At 38.9% G+C, this 25782-nt stretch overlaps 1 protein-coding gene across 1 annotated transcript in view; it reads left to right on the plus strand.

Annotated features, from left to right (window-relative positions):
- Window positions 1–25782, plus strand: part of BICC1 (BicC family RNA binding protein 1) — a 97581-nt gene that overhangs the window by 43202 nt on the left and 28597 nt on the right. Inside the window, exon 3 of the mRNA XM_032191130.1 lies at window positions 2886–2955. Coding sequence (XP_032047021.1) covers window positions 2886–2955 — 70 coding nt within the window. The remainder of the gene's footprint in view (window positions 1–2885; window positions 2956–25782) is intronic.

A 25782-nucleotide genomic window follows, 5' to 3' on the forward strand; every position in this document is an offset into this window, starting at 1 on the left:
TGCAGAAAAAACTTATTTTTTCCTATGTAATACGGCGTTTTCAAATACATGGAAAAGATGATGCTGATGATTACAGTCAGCTTGGAATTTATCATGAAGTTTACTGTTTAGAGTTCAAAGCCAGTAGTACTCTGAGCATGCTTCTACTTCAATAAATGCACTTAATGTAAATGCATCCAGACGTCTTTCTGCGTAACTACATAAGACAGGAGATAAACTTGTCTTTATAGTGACCAAATTGTGAGCCTTCCTTTTGGTCTAATGTGGTAAATTGTAGCCTTGCTTTCTCAAAAGAACGTGAAGGTATTAGTTAGCCAAATCTCAGTGACTGCCAGTCTTTTCCTTTGAAGATTTCATCAGGCATCTCTTTTGCATGTCCCCAGAATGTATGCATCTCTGAAGCCATGGGCTTTTATTTCTTTATCATTAGAAATAAGGAGGACTTAATTTCTTTAAGACGCAAGTTTCCAGTTTTTAGTGAGTGGGTGAAGTACTGATGGGACATAACACTTGCCTGGAATGATGATCATTCTCTCCTCTCTTTTCTCCTCTTTTGTGGTTCCCTTTATGTTGAATCTTTTAAAATTCACTCCTGCATTCGTTATTTGCTTTAGCATCTCCTTTCTCCTTTTAGTTAATTCCTTGCTCTTTTCTGTATATTTATTTGCCTGTTGCACAACTAAGAATAATCCTGGCCCAAAGCCCTCTATCAGACACAAGTGAATTCTTTGAAATAACTTTTTTCACATCTGGATTGGAAAATTGTGAGAAGTATGTCTATGTTGCTGATAGAATTTCATCCTCCTGGAAATGGCTTATTTCAGCTGTAACTTATTATCCAATATTTGCTGAAACCAAAAATATAGTATAATGAAGTCTGGCTGACGCTTTCAGTTTTTCCACATGGTGTGCTAATCTGGAAATTGTTTTGGTATACTGGGGATTTGGATGGAGAAGATAACAAGGAGTTTTTAGAGAAGTCGGCCTTAGTTGTGACTTACACTACTATTGAAAGTTTATTGGTATTGTAGCTGATTATTTAATGCACTCATTTTCTTCTTGGATGTGACTATAATTTATTTTGGAATTATATTTTTTATTATTGCTTACATTTCTTGCTCATGACAAGAAATGCTAAAACGCTTTAATTCCCTCACCCCCACCACTCTTCATGAGTTGACTCTTTTGGACAGTATCCATTTTTTTGTGTATTGTAATTCTCATTTGTATGAGGATTTTTTTTATCTCTCTCATGGAAGTTGAACCTATATCCTTCATTCAGGAGGAACCAGACCCTGAGAGTTGCCATGTGAAAAGCTCTTTGTCTATTCCTACTTCTTACTTGAGTAGTGTTTTAGTCCTTTGGACTTTACATGTTTTTCCACTTCACAGACTGAATTTACGGTGAATACTTGTATACTTTTTGCCATTATGTGTGTTCAATAACCTCCTTAATACTTACTACCCTTTTCTTGGCAGAATTATTTTTGTATAGGCTATCTAAAATGACATGACCCGGCATATCAAGCGAATTAGTTAGTCCCATCTGTTTGGGTACTGACAGCAGCATATGGAGGGAGGCCTTTGTCCAGCTGCATTCCTCTCAGCCCAAAAAAAGACCCTGACAAACAGGAGTGACTCCAGTGGAGAGTCACCAGGTTGGCCAAGGTCCTGGAGCAGTGGATGTACGAGCAGAAGCTGAGAGAGCAGGGTTTGTTCAGCATGGAGGAAAGGAGGTGAAGGGAATCTAATTGCAGTCTTTACTTCCAGGGAAAGAACCCTGGGAAAATGCCTTGCTCGATGCAGCCTAGGATGGTATTTTTGTTTTAGTGGATGAGTTTTCTTGGCATCCTATAACCATTTTGTCATGTACTAATAAGGACAGATCTTTCTCATTTCTGCAGGTGTTCGTGATAAAATACTGTCTTTGTACTCAGGATGGCCAGTTATTCTCATATAAGTATGATGTATCTGGTATCAAATATTCGATCATCATACTTCTTGATGAGATGGCAGTGTAGGAGAAAAGTTCTTCGGTCTCAGTAGACGAGCCCAACGCTTTTTAGAACCGAATTGGTTTGTGTGTGAGATCTGTGGTGTTACTTGGTTTGTTCACTCATATTTATACTGAATGTGTTAGTGATGCACTGTAACTGTGTCATCGTAAAATTCCAGTAAAATGTTCCTATGCCCAGCGGACTTAGTCTCTAAAATGGAGAAAGCAACAGAAGGCCACATCGAGCCATGGTTTTCCAAGTGCATGTTTGCACGCATATGGGTTTTGCCCTGTTAACTAGCTTGAGATTTTCAGATAGGTTGCATTGCGTTATGCTAAACGCTGTTGAATTTCTTATCTGAGCCCTAAACCAGGAAGTAAAATTTTTGAAGCCTGGATAGGCTTACAGTGAAAAACTGCTTTCAGGTAAAGCAAAAACCCAACTACAGCAAAAAGCCTTAAGGGCAAACTGATGCATCTTAAAGCAACTGAAAAGAACTCCATTTTAAATTTGATGGTCTCTACTTAGAAACTATCTTAACATAACTTAAGAATGTTTTTATTGAACTGTAATGTAAAGCCTTGAAATTCACTCTGAGATGCACCTGGAGCATGTTGTGGCTAGCAGGAGCCTTCTGAAATTCATGGACATGGAGCAGCATTCTTGGTTTGATTTTCGCATTTTTTTAGGGTTATCAGAAATCATATCCACCTATCACCAAACAAATTTCTCTCAAAAAAAACATTAGCACAAGTCATGAATTTGTAATAACAATTGATAGATTACAAATAGTGAACAAATATATCTTTTGCAAAAATGAACTCTTAGTGTTGTAGTAGGGCAATAAAAACTTTATTTGGCTTAAATGCATTTTTTTTTTTTTAACAGATTATGGAAGAAACAAATACACAGATTGCTTGGCCATCAAAATTGAAGATCGGAGCAAAATCAAAAAAAGGTATTTTGTTTCATTCTTCGTATTTTTATTGGGTGGGACCAACTCTTAAAGAAGTAAAGCCATGGAACAAGCAGTTTTGTCTTTATAGTCGCTGTATCAGTAGTGGGCATCTGAAACTTTTATTTCAATCTTCTATTTTTGAGTATTTCTTGCTGAATTTATCTCAACTTTGTATAGATACCTGATGTAGAAATCCATTTTAAGTAACTTGTGCTTCTGCAGGTATGTTGTCAACACTGATGAACATATTGTCTTTAGCATGCCAGCTTTCTACTGTGTAATTTTCCATACCATCTGAATGGCTTCTGTATTTTATGGTAGCCAAAGCTAGTTATTTTTCTTGATAATACTGTATATTAGTGGGTATTCTGTTATTTTTCTTTTTTGTTTTGTTTTATAGAGTAAAAGATGTGTTAGTGAAGCCCAGTTAGAACAATGTATACTGTTTCTGTTCCTGACAGCAACAGTCTGTATGCTTCTTTGTTTTCTTAAACTGAAGCAGAGTGTTTCCTTACCAATGGCTGGTATTACCTGTTTGAAATGATGCCTCTTCTCAAAGTACAGGCTATTCGTATGTATCGATTATATCATCTGGAAGATCTTTCTGAAATAAGCATTCTAGTTCTGTTCTTAAAGGTTGTGACTGAATGAAATTAGTACTTAATTCCTTAGCTGCAGAAAAAAATGAAACAGGGTATGTTTTCCAACATTTCACATATTTTTGTTCAGGCTGATACATATTAAAACCCCAAAAGGTGGAGTTCAAATAATTCCTTTGTATGTTTTATTTAGAATGTAGTGAAAATGTGGGCTAACCTTTGTAAGTGAAGAAGGTCTTACAAGAAGAAAAATAGTCTCTTCAGAAAAGTGCAGGATTAATAACATGGAGTATAATGAGATTTGGTCTCAGAGGTACTTTCCCACATGCTATTGAAGTACAAATTTTCCACCTGTACAGGAAAAAAAAACACATGAGAGGGGAAAATGGGGGAAGAATTCAGACTGGAAAAAATGCAGGTATCATATGTATATATTCAAATGTGGAACTAATGTTTATAGGAGGGTGAGAGTAGCAGGTCTTTGTGCAATCCTGTGGTCTACTGCCTACTGTGCTATGAATCAAAACACAGCTAAAGCTCCTCAGGAAACTGAGGCAGGAGAGGTGTATGGGTTTTTATTTTTTATTTTTTATTTTTTGAAGTGGGTAAAAGAAGAAATAAAGCAGTACTTGCATTTGCTTTCTTTCCAAGTTAAATGACCCTAGTTCTGAAGCTGAAAAGTATCTGTGAAGAGAGCTAAGAGGTGGCTGGCTGGAATGCTGGGTTGGTAATTAGAGATGCACATTATGTAAATTAATCTTTTTTGGTGATCTCAAAGAGAAAATGCTAGATTGTAGATGAAGCTCTGTAAATACACGGGATGAATTTGAAGACCAAGGGTAATAAAATAGCTAAAAGATATGAGATGATAAATTTAAAAAAATTGGGGGGGAGAGTGGGGGAAGAAATGCATAGTACAGTAGGGCACACTGAGTGCATCTGTAATAGGAGCGAATATCTTGGAAAGTCTTCATGCCAAAATATACTTTAGATAGTGATGGGCTGCAAATGAGGAGGCGTTTTTGTAATATGCTGAACTATTAAAAAAGAAAGTTTCAAATCTCTGTGGACTGCAGGGTGGCTCTTGAGTTCAGATTTTACTCTCTGGCTGGCTTTGCCCAGGGAAGTTGGGTATATTCACCTAAAGTAGTGAATTACAGTTTGTGTGCAAAGAATCCCTTAACCTAAAGGTTCCCATTTCTTGTGAAATACGATGTAGTTTATATATTCTGTTTACATTTGGTGTCAATTGTTTGCAGTTGTCTAACTTTACATTTGTGGACGCAGCAGCTGTTTATATGGGGAGAATACTCTCAAGTGTTTAACATACTTGAGCTTTGCTTAATGGCACTTTGTGATGGAGAGGGGAGTCTGACACAAGGAACTGGACAGCCGGCTGTGGAGTTGAACTCTGAGCACACGCTGTCTCCCCATCTCCTGGGCTGCCAGTTGAGTGCCTGGTAAGCAGCTGGTGGAGAAGCAGTTCCTGATGCACAATGTTGTAAACCAGTCGTATACTGCATGTTATAATAATCAAATTAAACTTCTTTAGATAAAGTTTAGCTGTATGAATAAATACAAAATATAGCTTGCCTGCAGCATCAGTAGTATCACACATCAAAAAATGATGATTCCTTAAAGGAAGAAAACCATTAGGAAGACCTCTCTGTACATGCTCTTTGTGTCATGCTATCGAGTCTACTGTGAAGTGTTTAGGGCTTTATGTAAAGCTCTTCTCGCTGTTGTCAGTTTTTAATTTGATGTTGATACTATTTCAGGAAGGACAGCTTACATATTTTCTTTCTAATTACTGCACATAAATGGAGATTTGTAGACAAGCTGTGCATCAGAAGGGTCAGTCAGGATCTGAAGATTATGTTCTGTACAAGCCCCTGAATCTTTTTCTGATCCCTTGAGGAGAAATTTGCTGTGACGAAGCTGAAGCATTCAGAGTAGTGCCCTCTAAGTTGCTAAACTTTATTCTTTCATATTTACTACAACTTTTAAATTAATGGTTGTGAAATAACCATGTAGAGTATTGTAATGGGGATTTAACTCAAACTTGATAAGTGTTTTCATAAAACTTTGAGTTGAAAAATGCCAATGTCTGCACTTACCATATGCAGATTTTAAACAATTTGCTAATTAAAATTTGTTTTAATATGAAATTGCAAAAATAGCCCTTTACAAAGACTAGGATTCACAAATCAATTATCAACTCTCAATAGTTTCATGAAGGCCAAAACAGGAATTTCCTGGCTTTAATGAATACCAGATGTTGCAGTCTTGCTCGGGTGATGAGGGTGAAGTATTTTGAAATGTGTGTTTAGAAAACACACAAACAGATAAAAGTCTTCCAATAGCATCTTTAAGAAAGCCATTTGTTCAGGTTCACGAGGAGATTCCATACCATTAGGCCTTTAGAGGGGGAACAACTTGAAACACTCTGTAATGCCCAGTCCCTCTCTGGAACACCCAGACCTGACGTCCTGAGCTGTGCACCTCTGCTTTTACGTGGGGGGTGCAAGAGGTGGAGTTCAGGGCATGCCAGCAGCTGATGTTCCGGAGGCTTCAGATCTTCCAGCGTTCTGTGAATTCATGGTCAAACAGACAAACAGGATCTTTTCTATTTTCCCCCTTGCTATCACTGTTATTTTTTCTCTGGTGTGGTTAATGTTGCCTAGGAATGCTTGTCTTTAAAAGATTTATTCAGTAGTATAAAAGTTCACAGCAGGGTGTATTTAGCTGCAGCTAAGAGTTGAGATTTTCATGTGTGTTCATGTTTCTTCATTCCTCCTTTAGATGTTGTTCCTCTCGGTATAGGTCTGTGCCTTTATTTTCAACAGCTGTAAAGAAGCCGGGGGGACATCGTGTGCTGAGAACATGGGCAGCCCTGCAGTAACACTTGGCCAACAAGCGGCCTAAGAAATCACTGCAGCTCATGGGAACTTAGTGGCACTAGGCAGGAATAAATTCAGAGAGTTAGAGCAGGGAAAATTTGGAGAGATTAAAAGAGGTGGTAAAGGGAAGTGCAAATTACACTGAGCTTACAGAACAGGGATAATTGTGAGTCTCTAAACCTCTGAAAATGATTAAAAAAACAAAACTACTAAACATGGAGGATTGGCTTGCATATCAGCAGTTCAGCATTTTACTTGCCATCTTTTAGTGTCACACGTGCAGGCACTTCATAATTTAAGCATGTTCCGTGGAGAAATTACCTCATTTCTTTAATACACAAATGCAACCCTGACCATTTCAGCTCCCAATATCGGGACTGAGCTGAATCCCCAACTCACACAAAAGAGAGAGAGGCTGCTGTTCCCAAATGGAAATGTCAGTGAAACACATGGCATAAAACTGTACAACACCTCAGCATTGTTTTTTTCTAGTGTATTCACGAACGCAGATGAAATGTATTGAATGGTCGTGTTGAAACCCAGTATTTTAGGGTGAAGTGCAAGTGGGAGAGTTGATAACCCCCATACAGCACCATAACCTCTTCCAGTGTGTGCAGAAGTCATATTCCTGTGGATGGAAAAACGAGTCAAGGACTGAGTCCTGCCCAGGATCCCAGAGATGCGGTCAGGCAAGCGGCTGCTGCTGTTCATTCTCAGGTAGCAAGTTGCCTGCTTGCAGATGGTGCTTTCTTACAAGCATGGGTCTGATCTGCTCAGAAGAAAAACGAGTGCAGGTTAGTCAAGAAGCTTTAAGTTGTGTGTTATCTGTCGCATCTCTACTATAGATGACTGATGCTCCTTTTGCATGTGGCCTGTGGTGGCCATGCAGCATTGCCTTCCCTCCCACACTGCCCACGTCTAATTTGACCACTGTGTGGGATCTCTGTGGTGACCACAGCGATGTCGTGTGAAAACAGAAAGCTCTTGTTTGGTGACAAAAACTTGAGGAGGAGGAGGGGACCCTCTGTGTCACTCAAAATGATGTTTGCCTAGTTTAGGCTGCAGGTACTTGAGCTCACTGCTGGTGCACAGAAGAGCCACTTACTGGACTGACTAATTGTCTCCTTCCTCTAAAAACGATATACCCCAGTAAAGTGTCTGCCAGGACATAGTTATCAAATAATATTTATGAGGCAGCAGGTGAGAAATTTTGAGTACTGTGAAATGTTTGTGGCATAAAAAAGTGGTCTGGGACCCTTTCAGCAAGAGTTCCTCGTGTTGATGTTACTTGATAATAAATGGAAGCATTAGATAAACAAATAGGTTTTCCGACTTCCAGTGATCACTGAGGATGCTGGAATACTACAAGCACATAGTGTGTGCTACGAGGTAAAATGCCCATCTCTTGTCAATACTGGGGGGCTTGGTGTGCTTCGGGGGCTGGCACGTCTGCGAAGTGCAGCTCTATAACCTGAAATTTCCCCTAAGAATTAAGTCAAGTCTGAATTGAGTCTAACAAGCATAAAAGTAACTAAAAATGACCTAATAGTTTAGGCTATTTACTTCTGTGTTGTTTAACGACTGATGTTGGAAACTGTAGGCTGTTTCCTGCAGTTTGGCAGCTACACCACTGACCTTGCAGTTCAAATCTGTACACTGTGCTATATATGTGTGTGCTATGCCTGGTAGGATTGCTTTATTCTTAAAGTCTAGAGTGTTTTCCTATTCTCAGGCTTTATTTGTGTATGTTATTCCTACTTACTGTTATTTATAGCCATAACGTAGCTTTTTCATATATGTTTTCCTTAAATGACTTTGTTACTCTGGGCTAAAGAGAGGTTAGATCCTCTTTTTTTCGTAGCACATACGTACTATGTTCTGCTTTACTATTTAACCAAAATTAGAATAAAATTAGAACATGTACCTGTGCATTCCTATCAATAGTTGCTACATTCTGTACGGTGTCATAAGAACACTTCTAAAAGCGTTCCTAGAAATGAATGCTGAGGATGAATTCCTTCACTCTGTTTGTTATTCTTCTAAGTATAGAAAACTGCTATTTCACAAAACAACTGGAAAAATCTCTAACTTACTTTGCTGCTCTCTTAAGAGTAGGTGATGTCAAGCCAGCCTTGCTGCGCATGAACCTCTTGGCTGTTTGTCTAGCATGTAGTGAGTTACTCAGTTCTTCATGGAGAATATGAATCTAGTCTGGAAAGTTAATAAAAATGTGTGTATGTAAACAGAAGAACAGAATATGGGCAGTGAGTTTAAGTGTTCACAGGCGACATAGATTTAGTTTGTGGCCTCAATCTGAAAATAGGTATGTTTCAAGTAAGTTTTTCTTCATCATGTATGTTCTACTTGGCAAATGGAGATTCAAATCTCAGGATGGGAGGAGAGAAAGGGGAATTTACAGCTGCGTATGAACCTGAGGCTGCAACATCAGGGCATACTTCTCAGTAGAAATTTGATTATATGTTTCAGAGATGGTTCAAGTTGTGTAAAAACATGTTCTGACAAAGGCTACATTTCCTAATTACACTTGATACCATCTTAATTCTTTGAAGATAAAAGTGGATCCTGCTACTTTCGTAGAGATTTTGCCCATGTAAACTGTGTTAATGGTCTTTAAGTGCATAAGCACTTCAAACTTTGTCACAGAATTTCGGTAATTTCTTTCCGTTCTAAAATGAGTCTTTTTACTTGTAACCCTCCCTAATCTCTGAAACTCCAGAAAAACGACTTGGTGAATAATGGGGAAACAAAGCTTAATGGGCTGGAATTGCTTATATACTTGTCAGTATGCAGCTATCTAGCTGACTTATCAGACTTTGAAGATTATTTTTAAGTTTGAAGACTAACTTACTGTAAAAGCAGTTTACAGTTTGTTTCTGTAAGTGTGGTAATGCATTCTTTGAATTTTATTTCACATTTGAATCTTGTATGCTGAGCCATCCCCACTGCACAAGGTGTGATACTGCATCACAGGACTGCCAAATACTTCAGACTGTTATTTTTGCTGCGTTAACCAGTCTGAAGTAACAGTAATTTTTCATAGTTTTGGTCAGCTTTTGTTCCTGACCTACTTTGACCTCACTGTGTGCTGCTTCTGGTTAAAATAATTGTAGTTTCTGCCGTTCTCAGAATAAGGCAAAGCAAAGCAAACAGACAGTGCAAGAAGGGAGAACATGGGATACAATCAACTCATTTTCCTGCCTCAAATTTTATGCTATGAAGAGCCACGTAATTAGTTCAGAGCTTTGTTTTATGCTAATTTATTTTAGTCAGACCCTCGCTGACCTGCAGTGGTGTTACTGAGCTTTTGAGGATGTGCTCTGTCGTCTCTGACTAGAGCTGTCAAGTGATGCAGATCTCGCATGAACAGAAAGCAGCCAGACCTCTGTGAGGTGCTTAGATGCTGAAGTGCTCAAAACCAAAGGTAACTTCTGGAGCAGTTCATGTTCAAGGTACCATTTTCTGTTGTCTCAGCATTGATTCCAGTGCAGATGAACGTGAGCATGGGTTCAAATGACAACATGCCCTACTGCGTGTTGTACAGGGTCTGCAGAGATCCCAGCCTGGACCCTGCCTGCAGGCACATTGGTGCTGCCCAGAGGAGCATGGCTGTGGAGGAGGTTTGCCCCTCAGGCAGGAACCACTTCAGTCAGAAACAAAAGAGGGAGACAGAGCTGTTTTCACAGCTGTGGAACAGCACGGTTGTGGTCTTCTCTTGCTTTCTTGCGTGCCTGACCGTGCCTCTGTGTCTCCACAGCTACCTGCCAGGCAGCTCAGCCCACCAGCCTGGTGCACCCCGTGCCAAATCCTCCTGCTGGAGAGGGGGGTCAAGGCTGCTGCTTTATTGATGTCTCTGCCCTTTTGTCACAGATCGGTCTTTAAAGCTGTTCAGTTCTGGTTCCCAAGGTATAAAATGTAGGCCTGACTTCATACCAGTTCAGTAGAGGTTTTCTTAAAAATCTTGGCATTTAAATGTCTTTTCCTTGCTGGTCCCCATGACAACAGGCTTGGCTGTTCCACGCCAGCTCTGCTGTGGACTTTGCATGCCACAAAATTCCTGTACGGCTTTTCTTGACCTCTTCAAAAACATGGAAACGGTTCGTTCTGATCTGGAGTTGTTCAGGTGATAACTTCTTATGGAAGTAGATATTAAAGATGGTAAAATTTTTAAGTAACTGTAACTCCTAACTTTTAAGTAGTATGCATGAGAAGCTAACGAATTCCACAATGGTGTGTTTCTACATACTGCAGGCCATCATGTCAGGAGGTGAAAGATGCCCTGTAATGTTTCTTGAAAATGCTAACAAGGCTTCTTGAGGTGAAAAAATGATCACTTCTTGTACCTGCAATTATTTGATAAAACGATGTTTCACTCAGATGTGGTACATAATCTGGGAAACAAATTTTTTTTAAGTTTGTGCTTGACTGTTCTATAGCAGAACTATTTGGCATTTCCATGTAGATAAAAGTTAATTTGGTCCATGTGGCATCTGCTAGCTTGTAACTCCAATCGTCTGAAGTGCTTAAAATTAGTTTCTGATTTGATTTTGCTCAGATATAAATCAAGTATGCACAACCAAAATAAATATGGTTGCAAAAATACTTTAATAGTCTGCATCTTCGTGATAATTGTCATAATACAGAATGATGGTCGGGTAATTCCTATCAATCATGCATAAATACATGCATATATAATTAGGGCTTCAGAATGCATCTCTGGAAGATGCTGCAGTCATCAATTAGTTGTAATGCTGTAGCTGTATGCTATCTGCTCTTTTAACTAACTATTACTGCTCATTAATATATTTCTTTCTTTTGTGAAGGGATTATCCACAGTTTTTAGGATTTTTCCCGTAAGAGCAAATTAACCCTGAAAGTGTGAAACATCACTTGAAGCCCACAGTATGTTTTTGTTTTGTTTGAGCACATACTTTATCTTGGATTTGACTGGGAAAGCTTTGAGAAAGCAAGTGTTGTGTTTCACTTCAAGCTGTAACTCCCTCCTGCTTCCATGTGTTTAAACCATAAGGATTCAGAAGGTTCCAAACAAATCTAATGTTATTTTATGCAGATGTTTGACACTAATATGAAATTTGATGTAAGCCTAGTTAAAGATGCTATTTTTAAAAGATTGCTTATGCGTTAGGCTTTGGTCAGTGAATGGCAATGCTGTGTTAGGTTAGTAAACAAGATGCAAATGGTTGCATTTTGATTTGGATCAAAAATGGCTTGAGTGGAAGAGGATAGACCTGAAAACAGCTTTCAAGAGCATGGAGAAAATACTGCACACAGCAGATATCAAGTTGAAGAACTTGTCAGACACATTAATTAAATATATACATATATCTCCATACGAATTTTACTAGGGAGTCAGAGCACTACCTTTATATCATCTGAAGGAATAATGTTAAATATACAGTATTTGGTGTCTGAAAAAAAAATCCCCGTGTTTTTTAGTGTTTTCAGTTTTGTACTACTGTTGATGTGTAGTTGCCATCCTGAGAGCAATCCTCCCCAGCCAGTGTCTCAGCTGATGTTCAGGCTTTCCTGCTGCCCGTGGGAGCTGGAGGTAGGGTTGGCGGCCCTGCTCCCCTCTTCAAACTTGTGCAACCCCTGTAGACTGTCTAGAACCAAAACCTAAATGAGTATCATCCATTTTTTGCAGATCTTATTTTATTATAAATTATTTTTTTTTAAATTGCTTTGGTTTCAAACATTCTTTACATTTTAGATTCTAAATATAGCCCGAGGCTGTGCCAAAGACCAAGTGCAAACACACAAAACCATCATTGATAGAAACTCTGTTTAATGACTTCCTCTGGAAACTAATTTGAATCATATGACTTTTCTGGAATAAGCAATAGGAGGGAATATCTGAAAACTAACTACAGCATGGAATGGCTTTCTGACTTCTAAGCTTTTGATCTGAACAAACTTAACTTTGTATAAACTGTGCGAGTCATTTGATTTCTTGGTTTTTGAGCAAGACTAACATTTCCTGTAAAACAACTCAAATCCAAAGAGAGCAAAATCCAGGGCATAAATAGTGTTCTTGGGATAAATACTGTTTTTCCAGATTTTTAGCAGTTCAGAAATAATTGTTTTGGTAAGTGTTTGTCATGAGCTGTGGTAGGCTGCAATTCTGGCTGTGTGGCTGCAACTGCAGCTGGCGAATTGGTGTGGTTCACCCAGGGAGACCCCTACAGCCTGCCAACACTGATCGACCACAGCTAGTCACTGAGGGCTGCTGGCTACGTGTCCTCCCGACAGTAACTCACGGGAAGGGAAAAGGTAAATAACGTCTTGGTAATGGGAGGGAAGCTGTAGGAATGGAAAAAGTTGGGGATGAAGTGGAACACGAAGGGAGAGACACAGAAAAGAAACGGGAGGCTGATGGAGGCACTGAAGAGAGAGGCGGAGAGATGGAGGTGTGGGTCAGCAAAGGAGGTGCAGGAAACATGAGGGCAGAGTGGGAGTCTTTAAAAAAATAAAAAATAAAAATCAGGCTTAAATGAGGTCAGGTTCAGCTCTGAAATTTCTGTGAGCAAAGCATCATGGAGAAAAGGTGGTAAACAGCACTGTATCGGTGCAGACTTCCATTACTATCTTAAACTGCTGATTAGGTATCTAGCATGTTGCTTTTCTCCTATCTGGTATCTTTATGCAGCTTTGATAAAGATGTAGCTAGCTGACTACAATTTCAGTTAGTTAAAGATTTAACAGATGTCTTGACTTACATCAAAACATATGTATGATGTAAAATATGGGGAACACAAAGCATGCTTCTAATCTGAGGGAGTTGAGGATATTGGTGCTTTCTGCTAAAGGTCGCAAAACAGAATTGGAACGTGTGCAAGTGAAATAAGACAGCAATAAAAAGGATTCAATTTGAGCGCAACTGTCATCCAGTTTATTAGATTTGTGTCCAGTGCAATGTCAAATAACGTAAACTGCTTGGTTTTGTAACTCTGGAGGAGAATAATAGCCAGTAAAATAAGCTGAGAGAATATTGAGATTTGAGAAAATGCAAGCTGTCTTCTGGAACTTGCTTAAAATACTGCTGTGCCAAACTGTTCACATCGAGTTTTTTAGCAAGAAATTTTTTGAATTATGCTCAACTCTACATGTGCAAAATACATGCATGTGTATATTTCTTTCCCCCTTTCTTATTATAATTGGAGTGAAAATGTGAGCGCTGTTAGCGTTAACTTCTCTGTCTGGGGGTACAGGCGCTTGCAGAACAATAAACATGAATGACGTGTGAATAAATAGACATTTAGTCACCTCAAGGAAATCCAAACTTTCAAAATGTGTACGCTTCCTAGGACAAAAATACAAATCAAAAATGTTTAGGTGCAGTGTATGTTATTCTCTTCTCTGCTTCCAATAAAATTGCCTGGAACCCAGGGAGATGAGGTGGCTTCCTATCCTGGAAGTGATGGATATGTAGCACCTTCCTTTCTGCTAAATTTTCTGACATGCTGCCTGAATGGCATCAAGGCAACAGAATACTATTGACATTCAAAAGCAGAGTGCATGCTTTGAAAATAAGAAGTAGGAAGAGTTTAAAAATATTCTTGTGTATATTTTAAAAGGTAATAATAAATGTTATGTAGGAATAGGAGAGGTCACTTGTTATCAGCATCTGCTTAGTACAGGATTGGAAGCAAACATTTCTGTCACAAGAGATTTCTCTTGGATTTTATGGAGGAAAAGCTAACAGGTTTTTTGGCATAATTTTTGCTCCTTCCTATTCTGCAGTTTTAGTCCAACTTGAACCACAGTCAGCTCAAAATGAATACTTGGTAAGTTGTGTTTGAGTACTTAAATTTAGATTCCTAAATGTGTATCTGAAAGTGCCGTCCTCTGCTGCTCTGCTCTCACCTGCTGGCAGAGAAAAGGAGCAAGCACTGAGCTGGGGCTGGAGAGAGTGTTCCTTGCAGAGGGGATTCTCCATGATATTTTAGCATCTATTCGTCTCCTTCACATTTTATTTTGCACCCCCAGCCACGTATGGTTGCTACCTCAGTGTCACAACTACTGTGCTGCCATTGACAGTGCCTCGATGCTTATAACCAAGCAGAGGATGCTCTGCTGTCCTGGCTGTGGGTGTCAGGGTAGCCAGATTTGCTGTGTTTGTCCAACCAAGGCTTTTGAAAGGAGTTTAATTTTGAAAAGGCGTTGAAGTTGCAAACCTTCTTTTCCTGGTGTTGTATTGGGCTCATTCTCATTGCTCTCTGACCTTCTTCATTTTATTTTTTTTTTTTTTAGCAGGAGGGTAGAGGTCTACCTGGACAGCAGAGTACATAAGAATGTAATTGAAATATTGGCATTCAGGAATTGCAGCACACTGGTGCTAGATCATGGTTTTGAGCTTCTCTCAAGCAGCATCTTTGGCATGGTTGACTTGTCCTGTGCTTGCAGATGACTGACTCCTATGCCTGGTGGTAGCAATAAACAAAAACAATTTTGGCTGAATTTTGTTAGAGTAAAACAATTTGAAAGCAGCTTCTTGAATATGGCATAACTTCGTTATTGGTTGAATTCTCAGTGTTTACTCTTTGAATTTGACTGTACTTGAGAGCTGGAATTTTCACTTTGACTTTTCTGTATTGAATGGAAAACTTGTCTTCTGCCACAAATATTTAGACAGCTAAACTGTGGGGACGATTTTCAGCTGTTTTACGTTGTTTGTCCACAGCTGTTGCTCTGTGTTTTTCTATCTTGAATTGACTGGACAGATTTGTAGGGGATGCTAGAAAGGGGTTTTATTTTTTTTTTTCCTGCTGTAGACAAACAATTAGTGGAAAGCTAAGGCTGGAAGGCTTTTACTTGAAATAGGAAATGCAGAATGTGGAGAAAAAAGACTGAGTTTTTCAAGATCTCAGATGAAACAGCTGCTGCCACCACCTGTTCTGTACCTGAAGGCCCAAGTTTCTTATAGTTCACTACTTTCTATTCAGAATTTGCTAGGAGTAATGATATCTGTGTATTTTGTCATCTGACCCGTGCATGCATGCACACAAAATATCCGCTCCCTCTTCCATGGGCGGTTGCTGTCATCAGGCTGAGAAGAAGCTGGATAAGTTCTGCTCTTTTCTGTCTTTATGATGTTTGGCTTGTGAGTAAATTGAGGGAAAGGATCTTAGTGGTTTCAATAGCTCTCCAAGTACTCACCTCACATACTCACTGCTTGCCGAGCTTCAAATTAACCGATGGGCTACCTGCAGAACAGCAGCTTAACTACGGCTCCTCTTAACACAGCTTTGTAAATGGGTAAATATTTTCCTGAATGTGTTGCTAAGGCTATCAGTCCATAATTGACTTAAAGATTTAAAGCAAGTCTCTTGCTGACACTGTTTATTGTTTGGAATGCCAGATTAATTACAGCATGTATTGCAGGCTCTGTGTTATGAGCTGCATCTGCTTTTTGTTAACTTTCTCCATAAATGAGAAACTGTCAGTGCAAACTGTTTCTCATATTTTGAAGAAAAATCCTCAAACCCTGTAATTGTGTACTTTAAAAATTAAAGAGCAGTTGTGTTTAGATCACAAGTTCGTTTATTTCTTTTGTTTCTGGAGGAGCTGACCCAGGCATAAATGACTCCTCCCTGTTTTGCAATAAATAAATGAACAGAAGAGACTGTCCCAGGCCATGCAAAACATGGCCATGGGAGTTCATGTCAATTCTCTTCGATCAGAGCAGTTTGACACGCACAAATCCACAGCATCCCTTGAGCCAGCAGCTGGCAGCACACAGTTCATTTACTGGAGCTATTTATACAAGCCTCCAGTTTGCTGCCACTTCAGAAAGCAGACAGATCAATTAATGCTCCCTGCTTCGCGTGCAGTGTAGGTGACAACTGAGAAACCTTTCAAAGAAAATCACATTTGCTGGAGTCTTTTATCTTGTTTGTGGTGAAATTGTTGAGTCTTCCACGCTTGGTGCTTATCCTGTATCTAGTCCTGCTTCTACACAAAAATGCAAAATCACGAACTAGTATTGGCTCAGAGAAACATACAGTACTTTCTGGTCACGTTTATGATCTACGAAAACAATCTCTAAGCAGTGAGCAAGGCAGCAGGTGGGAATGTGTCCTTTTTTTTTAAAAAAAAAAAAAAAAAAAAAAAAAAAAAAAAGAAGCCCAGGAACTTTAAGTAAATCTATAGAAAAGTTATTTGAACTGTGGTTATTTCTGTATGAAGAGCAGGAACAAAGTTCTAGGCTAACAAGGTTTTAAACTTTCCTGTTTTTGCTTAGGGCTTGTTGTGTGTTCTGGTGCAACTTGCTTATAGTTGGGAGATAAAGCAGAGCCAAAATACAAGCACAGTTGTGTTATGAAGGGAATTATCAAGGGCCTTAATGTCCAGTAAGAGTGCTTGGCAATAACTGTAGTAAAACTAAAATTTCAAGCCCTGGAATGTGGTAATACAAACTCATGTTATCGTAATTAAATTACTCGGAGATACAGATTTGTCACAATCTTTCAGCAAAAATTGGCATTAGCTTATGTGTTCTTGGATTTTATTTTTTTTAAAGCCTTTCCTGCCCTTAGCAGGTACCTGGCAATGTGCTCTATACGGTGTACTTGTGAACTAGAGACTGACTGGTCTTCTCTGTGAGCCCATCATATTATTTGAACTCAGATTTGGGGCACGCAGAGATAAGAGTGATTTTGCTGAATTTGACATTGCATGGGTGCTCAACAGGAGATGAATTTTCCAGAGATGAGCTTTGCAATTGGGCTAATGCTGGAGACAGATGAACAGAAGAGATGCAGAGCAAGTTCACTGGAACAGCTCAGGTCTGGTTGGCTGATTTAAAAGCTAAGACTTGACATTTGCTTCAGGTAATTTTGTTAAGCAAAGCCTGGAAAAATTATCCTCAGAGAAACAGCATGAGCAGTGTGTTGTTTACTTGCTATGAACTCCTTGTTAAACAGAAAAAATTTTAGGGAGGTCATTGGTCTTCAGGATATGAAGGTTCACTTCCCATATCAGTGGCACCCTGCCTGTTATTCGGCAGAGAATTTAGTATTTCTAAATCAGAATTACCTTCTAATGCAAGATTTTCAACTGTTACAGTGCAACATAAATATTACTGTGCTAAAAACAAAGAAATGGCAGATAATTATTAGGTTAGAATGTGTAATTTGGTACTTACATTAGAAATTCTCTGTATAAAAGCATCCTGAAGCTTTCACAGATCAAATAATTGCCTCTAAATTACTTTTCTTTCCTGATGAGGCCCATCACAGGTGGCTTTAGGGGAAGCAGTGTTTCTACCTTCCGTCTAAGTTAATTATTTTCTTTGTGGAGATTAGAGCTTGTATAGCAGTAAGTCATGGAAAAAGGTCTCCAGCTATTATATTACCATGTTGGCTTTCAGATAAAAACACCCAGTGATTTTAAAATACATTTTCAAAAGTCATAACTATTTTTGAGTCAAATTTTATACACTTCAACATTACCATAATTTTAAAATATATATTGATATTACATCTCAAATTTCAAACCCAATATTTAAAAATGTAATATGTAGCAATAATGTGACTTTGTGCATTAGAAATAAAATGATTGCCACCATACGATTTTGTAAAAGGATTAAGCAGATTTTTCTTCCTTAGCATCTAGATAGATTGTAAGCAATGTAATTTGTATCTGGTAGACAAGTAGGTGAAATCTGGGCACTGAAGATGTTCTGTTTGAACTTGAGTTTGTTTTTATGAGTCTACTAAAACATCAAATCAGTATTAGACAGTGTGCTGTTAGACAGGAGCTTTGGGTTGTCAGGGATGTAAGAGCCCCTGCACTGTGCCGCTGCCATTCTGCGCTGTGCATGCTCAGTGCACCAATGCAGTGTAGGCAGGTGATATTGGCACAACACACACTAGGATTTATGAGCAATAAATCATTGACATCTTTTAAAAACAGTCACTTTTCTCCCCCATAGTAAAAGTTATTTACAAACTGTCTCCAGCATTAGCTCATCAGGACACGTCTCTGTTTTCCTGCTCTCACAGAGGCTGTTTGCTGACCCCACTGGAGTGCCCTGCTCCTCTGTGGGATGCTGCATCTTGTCACTGTGCTCATTGCACTCCAGATTGCTCCTGGGCAGCTGGTGGAGTGCTCCCTGGTGTGTGTTTATCTGTGTTTGGGTTGGGGTGGGAGGCTGGGGTACTCTTTGGAAGGCCAACATGCTCGTAATGCATGACCTGACTGTGCCTTGCTGCAACTAGAAATATGAATCATTTCCATGTACTTCTTGGAGCTGCTGCTACTTAGCTCTCAAGAAGGTGGTTCAAATGGTGTTTGTTTTTTGTGTTGGACTTGGCATTGCTCTCAGTAAGGAGAGGGCAGGAAGATCCTCACCACGTTCTTCAGAAATGCAGATAAAAGAAGAACCTTTAAATAATTTAATCCAGGAAAGGGAGATATGTGCTTTTTGCACTGTGGAAATATTGTACTAACAGAAGTGAGGGAATATTTGTAATAGTAACCAAAAATGGTACCTTTAATTATTTTTGGCTTTAGCCACCAAGTGTCCAGCGCAGTGTCAAGAACCAGCTTGTTCCGTCTTTGATTCACTTTGATTTTTGGGGATTCTCAGAAGGAGAGTTGTGTTTGTCCTGTACACGCAGGTGTAACCAGTGCAGTATTCTTTGCTGGAAGGCTGGCTGCATCCTCCTGTTCCAACCACAAAATTAATGCTAATGCTGTATCCCGATGGCTGTGTGAGACACAGGGCGCACGGTGGAATGCAGTCAGCTAGAGCCATAAGGCATTAAAAGGAGCAGCAGTAACCTGCAGGCATAAAGATGCAAAGTAAATGTAGTTGGATTTGGATGTGGGAGAATTTGCAAAACAGGTTGAGCCTAAGGCTAGCATTTAGGCTGACAAGTCAGGTGTTACAATGTTTTTCCCCTTTTATTTAGCAAAGCATGGCCACCATTACTGTTTTGTGTTTGTTTTTTTTTTTTGTGAGTATGGGTGTACAAAATCTAAAATGATTTCCAGGCTTATACATCAGAATTGTTACCTTGAATTTGACCATATGTGCAGTTAAAATATAATGGTGCTGTCTTTCATAGTATTAAGTTTAAGAGATGGCTTAAATTCCTATTTTTTTCCTCTATTTCTTATTTTCTTTCCCAAGCATTGTGGTTCTGCATTTGTGCTTTGAGATACAATGGCAACAGACATTTAAGTAATGAGCCATGAATTCATTGGCTCCATACTGGAAAAATAAGGCATAACAGACTTGGGTCCTGCTGAGGGACTGCCTTGCTTGGGCTGGCCTTTCAGGGGAAAGGCTGAAAATCAACTAACTGTCCAAGAAGTGTCAGCATTGATGGCCTGGGCTGAATGCAGTTACAAAATGTCCCTAAAAATTATGTTTAGAAAAAGTAAAATAAGGAAATTAATGTTAAGAAAAGTGCTCGGAGATGAAAATTGTGTGTCTGAAATGGAACTCTCCAGGTGACTACAATTAATTCATTCTCATTTCTTCTTTTCAGGTCTTCTTCTCCACCTTGGCCTTCCCCTTCTCCCTTCAAATCCAGTCACCTTTCTGTTCAATTTGTCATCTGTTCTGTTACCTCTCCCTTGTCTTGCCTCTTTGCTTGTGCTTTAAGAGAAGCCTTTTCAACTTCATTTCCTCTGTCACTGGATCCGAATCCAGTCATCAATAGGTTTTCTCCAAATATAATAAATTGTACAGGTAATCTTTTTTAAGCTTATCTGATTTGTCTGGCTGATTGTCACTTAATTCTAGGCTTTCTGAACTTTAATTTCTGGTTTTCTGTGGTGACATTTCAAGGCTGCTAGGAGATCTGAATGTAGGATTCAGCTATGATTTGATGCAGAAGTGCACCTGATTTTGTTTTTTCTTTTTATTAGTAATGTTACATCAAACAGCTTTTATTCGAAGTAGCCTGCTAGAGTTTTTAAAGTTCTTGTTTAAACTCCTGTATATAATGCATATTATGGAATCTGATAAACAAGATGCTCTCACCTCTAGCAGAAGTTGCACGGTGTTTCTTCAATTCATTGTTTGGAGGGGAGTGAGGGGGTGTCGTGTCAGGGTTGCTTTACCCAGCCCCTGCTTCAAGAATCAGCAGTCAGGTGGACCCACCCGTGTACATGTGTATCCATGTATTTGTATAAATGCTGGGAAGTAAGGAGGGGATAGCAGACTTCACCATCATACAGTCATTATAGTGCAGGACTGACAGGTAATGCTCTGAGATCTAATGTTCTTCAGGTGACTGAACAACCACAGCTGAAATGCAAGAGCTGTGGCAGTGCCACAAATACTCAGTTTTTGTTCCCTCTCCTTGTCACACTCCAGGTAGAACAGAAATTCTAAAGAAGGCTTGGCGTTAAATGCCAGGAAGAGGGAAAGTTAAGAGTCAAAAAGATCTGAGAAGAAAAAGCTTTTCAAACACATGCATGGATATAGGCATTGGTTCTAGCTCTTCACAAGGACATTTCATAATCAGCTGTTCCTCCACAACAAATAGATCCCCCAGAATGCCCAGAGCCTCAGGATATGTCTGCTTTGAAGACACTGTTAATTGCTTGCAGCCCATGTTGAGTTTTGTGGTGCTCTGGCTGGGCTTTTGATGATGCCCAAGTTAGCCGGCTGAAATCTTCTTCAGATATGACAATGCTGCAGGCTGACTTCAACTACAGGGGGGAAGAACAAACTAAACCAGAAGCCCAACCTCGTGGCATTAAGCGATACATCTGCGGGTACAGGGAAGTCTGCACTAGGCAATGACCCCCACATTCTCCCTCAGTGTATCAGTAGCTTGATTTCCTCTGTGGTTTAGATACCGGGAGGTAAGTGAATACATTGGGAGTGTGAGAAGTCCTCTAAACTGATCAGCCAACAGCGAGAAGTGCCCAAATGACAAATTGCCTTTCTCACTCCATTGAATTCATTTGCATATGCCCTTAATCACGAGCATTTGCTGCATGCTTTTTTCCTTAATGCTGCTCTCCATGGGAATAGATTGAGCCTGTTTCAAGTCTATTTTAGCTATTGACATCAATCCATCTTGTTCAGCCAGTGAATATCCACTGTAACAACTTTATACGCAGTATTTCCAAATTTATTTAAAAGCATTGAATAAATATTTTTCAATTTAAGTATCCTTTTTTTCTGTATTAATCGTAAGTTCTACTTGACCTTTTTTTGATTAATTCTGTGGTTTATAGACCTGTTTCATCTTGTTGCTGTAGTGTAAATATGCTCTTCCTTTTTGAGAACACACCAACTTCCATATGTAGGTTTGACTTTCTCTTTTTTTCCCTTCATATAGTTTGAATTTTTGCTAGTACGTTCTGGGCTGCTACTTTCATAACTTCTTAAAAATGCCAGGTCTCTTAAGTCTGTATTTTTTTTTCTTCAAATGGCTCGGATTCAGTGATACGTATGGGCTATTCAGATCCTAATCAGCTGCTTACTGTGAATGACTGTCATCTGCCCTCCTGTTGCCTAGTTGCCCAGCTAATTTTAGAATAGTGGATTTTCTGTAACTTAAGTCTGTTCAGCCTGTAAACAAGCTAGATGCATAGTTGTGGTCTGAAGAGCTTGCCCGTTAAATGTAATGTCTGATTTACAGTAGAGGCCTGCAAGTTAGATGTCTAATTATTTGAAATACTTTTTGCCTGGCAGAAGTTAGTGTAGATGTGCTTGCACTGGCACAGACGTGTTTTGGCTTGGAGGAATTTTACTTTGTTTACAGAAATGCTGCACACAATAGTAGCAAAAAAGCTGGAGGCTTGCTGGTGTAGCTGTGGACAGAGGAGCTGGAAACTCTGCCAAAGTGTGGAATGAGGAATTTGAGGAGAGGAGCAATAAAAGGCCACTTCAAGGCAGGAGTCTGGCAAAATGAAGACTGTTGAGAAAAACTTCCAGCATTTTCTGTTGTGCAACTTTAGCTTTCTATTTTATATAAACATTCCCCCAATCTTGAAGGAAAATAATCTGTTAAAGTAAAATGTCTTTTCCATTCTTACGGAAGATACTTTATGTCAAAATATATTACAAGGTAAATTACCATAGAGCAATTTTTTCACATTTTACAAGACATTAAATGTTTTTTTTATAAGTCAAAATCTTTTCCAGTTGTGATAGTACACGTGTAGTGAAGTATTAGAGCTTTGCATGTTTTCAGCATGCAGATTGCTTCTGAGGCCTTTGTGCTATGTGGCAGATAGGTTGGAAAGATTCAGCGCCTGCTTTCTTTTTTCATATTTTCGTAGTAAGCATCTGTTCTCTGCTGTAATTATACATATATTTAAGCATACTTCCAGGCAGGAGAGTTGATAAATACGGGGTTAAGATTTGATATGTTCAAAAGTGTTTTGGCAGGGGGAGGTAGGTGCACAAACCAATGTTATCCTGAAGCCTCAGGATGGAATAGGCACCTTGATGATTGGATGCAGTTGTCATCTGGGCAAAAAATGACCTTGTGATGTCCCAGTCTCACCAGAGCCAGCTCTGTGGGAAGTAGTCAACCTGCTCCTTATGAAGTGGTGGTCTCTGGCAGGCTAAGACCCCGTGCACCTGCTATAGTGAATCAGTTAAGTCTAGACACTGGCAGGAGGGTGATTTTTATGCTCATCTGTCCTGACAGTATTATAGATTCGTTACACCTGCTCTGCTTTTTTTTTTTTGCCTGACAATCATCTTCACACTTCAAACAGTACTAATTATCTTATTTTGGGCTTTGTCTGATGAGAATGCACTGTGATGTTTGTACTGTGCAGGTATTTCAAATATTAAGTGTATAGCTTTATCCAACAAATGTTTTTTTGTCTCAATAGAGGTAAGATAGTAATTTTTTAATAAACTTCAAAATGTAACTGTAAATGCATGAAATAAATACTTGCATGTTAGAAAATAGGTGGCATGGAAAAGTTTTGTGTTCAACCTCAGCTTATGTAAATAAAATAGCAGAGGGGTATTGCTTGCCATATGCAGTTACTGACCAACACTGAGTTTATGGAGCTAAAAAGCAGAAACTGTTTGGAACAAAGATTTTTAAGGTATTTGGCTCCGTATTGATGGCAGCAGCTTCAGGAGATATTTAAGAAGCCGAAGTCAATGTTTTAATTACTCCCCTGTATTGATGCATAAAAAAACATGGCATGCTATTTTATTCTACTCAGTGAAAACAATTCATAGATACTATGCAGTTTCAGGCTTTCGCATCAAATAGTCTGGATTAACAAAAAAAGTTGAAATAGCAGGTAAATGCTGATTTCAGTAGTGACGGATTTTCTCTGCTGGCAGACACTTCAGGTCAAATGCAGCCTGGTCTGTACTGTGTACCTGGGCTTGCAGGAAGCCTGGGAGAAACTTGTCTTTTGATTTCCCTCTAGTAAACCTGCTATAGTGTTTAAAAACAGAAATAGGAAATCTCTTAGTTTGAAAGTGTACTATTCAGCCAAGAAAACACAAAACAAACAAACAAAAAAAAGCTTTTCTAGCTTGTTTGTAATGATTTGACAAGCAAGTATTTAGGCTTTGCCTCAAAAAAAAAAAAAACAAAAACGATTGTAACGATAGAGTGACTTGATTGCATATAGGTACCTTCCCTGGAAGAAAATACTGTTCTTGAATCTCAGTGGGAAAAAAAAAAGGTAGAAGAAGAAACACTGAATATAAGTGAAAAACATGACAGAAACCAGGTACACGTTTGGGAGGCTGAAACTGATGAATCATTAGAGCAGACAGTTCTCCACTTCGTCATGTTTTGTAGAGGAACTGCGAAGTAAACAATTTAAGTGATTCCCTGGAGAGGTATATTTAAGAAATTTAAATGTCTGTAATATACAGAAAATGATGCTAATCTAATCTAATTGCCCCTCTGAACTCTTAAGCAATTCCTGAATTAGTGATCTGTTTCTGTGCGCCAGTTCAGTGTCACATGGGTGGGTATCTGTCAGCTTGCCTGGAGGCCAGGCATCGTTTCGGGGCACTCGCAACTCCTCCAAAGCCAATTCAAAAATCTGTTTGTTGAAAGTTAAGTTGTTTTTTTGTTGTTGTTGTTGGTTTTTTTTTTTTTTTTTAATGCAAGATTTCAATTGAGATGTCATATCAAAACTGTATTTCCTTGAAGGAAAGACTGAGCAAGCCTCAGAGGAGGAATTTGGGTAACTTAAAAACAAGTTGCTTCATATCCATTACCAACCACTGTGTCATTGAGAAGTCGTCAAGTAAGGAGAGGGCATTTAAGACCAATTTTGAAAGACTTCTTAGCATGTTTTGGAATTGTCGCTGGCATCAGTGGGTTTTTTGTTTTTTAAGTGAGGAATTGAGCTGTTTTTCCCCACTATAAAGAACAAAGAAAGCTTAAGTGCACCAGTACAGGATTTTTGTTGTTGTTGTTGTTTTCTGAAGCTGACAGTATTAACAAAAAAGGGGAGTCTGGTAGGATTTAAAAAAAAAAAAAAAAAAAAAAAAAAAAAGCATCCTGAAATGTATTTTCACCTATGGATGAATAAATAGCATTACAGACTAGTAATACTTTTCTTTGGTACTAAAAGCTATGGGATGCTAGATGTGATTCCAGATGCTTCTCATACTTGAGACCCAAATGTCTATTAAAATACAGGGCTTACAAATATTTGCAAATCAGCCCAAAGTGTTCTTCCTTCGGTTTTGTGTTTTTCCTGGTTGCCTCTAACGAGCATTTGGAGCATACATCGTGTGCTAGAATCTGCTTCTGGGAATTTCTGCCTGCAACATCCACTTCAAATATCATTCACAGCTTAAACACATTAGAACCACATGGCTTACTGTCAACTTAAAACAGAAAAGAAAAATTGCCCTCAAGACTACTTTTTTTATACTTTGTTGTGAAAAGGCTGAAGCAGCAGATTTTCAGAGCTTCTGTTAGGTTCTGTGCGCATACCATGTTTTAGCGACTGCAGTTTTTCTATTTTTAATAAAAAATGAAAGATATCTGCTTCTCAGAACTGAAAATACTGCACTTTCCTGACTTTCATGAGAATTGGCAGTGAATCTGCTGTTCGTTCAGTATTTCTGTATCTCCAGCTGAATGTGTTCAAAACTTGCCAGTGGTAAAAGCCTAGTTTTTTATTGTTGGAACAGAAGAGTATTCAGGCATAGTTTAAACATACCCAGTTTTCAATTGAATACAACAGGTTTACAATTTGAAGTTGTATTATTTGGCATTTCTTTAGTAGTGAAATTATTTCAGTTGCTGAGATGATGGGAAAGGCAGATATGTTGTTACACTGTTTTCTCCTGCCATTGAAAATACATACAAGTT

This window comes from Aythya fuligula, chromosome 7 (assembly GCF_009819795.1).
Source record: "Aythya fuligula isolate bAytFul2 chromosome 7, bAytFul2.pri, whole genome shotgun sequence".
In the NCBI taxonomy this organism is placed as follows: domain Eukaryota; kingdom Metazoa; phylum Chordata; class Aves; order Anseriformes; family Anatidae; genus Aythya; species Aythya fuligula.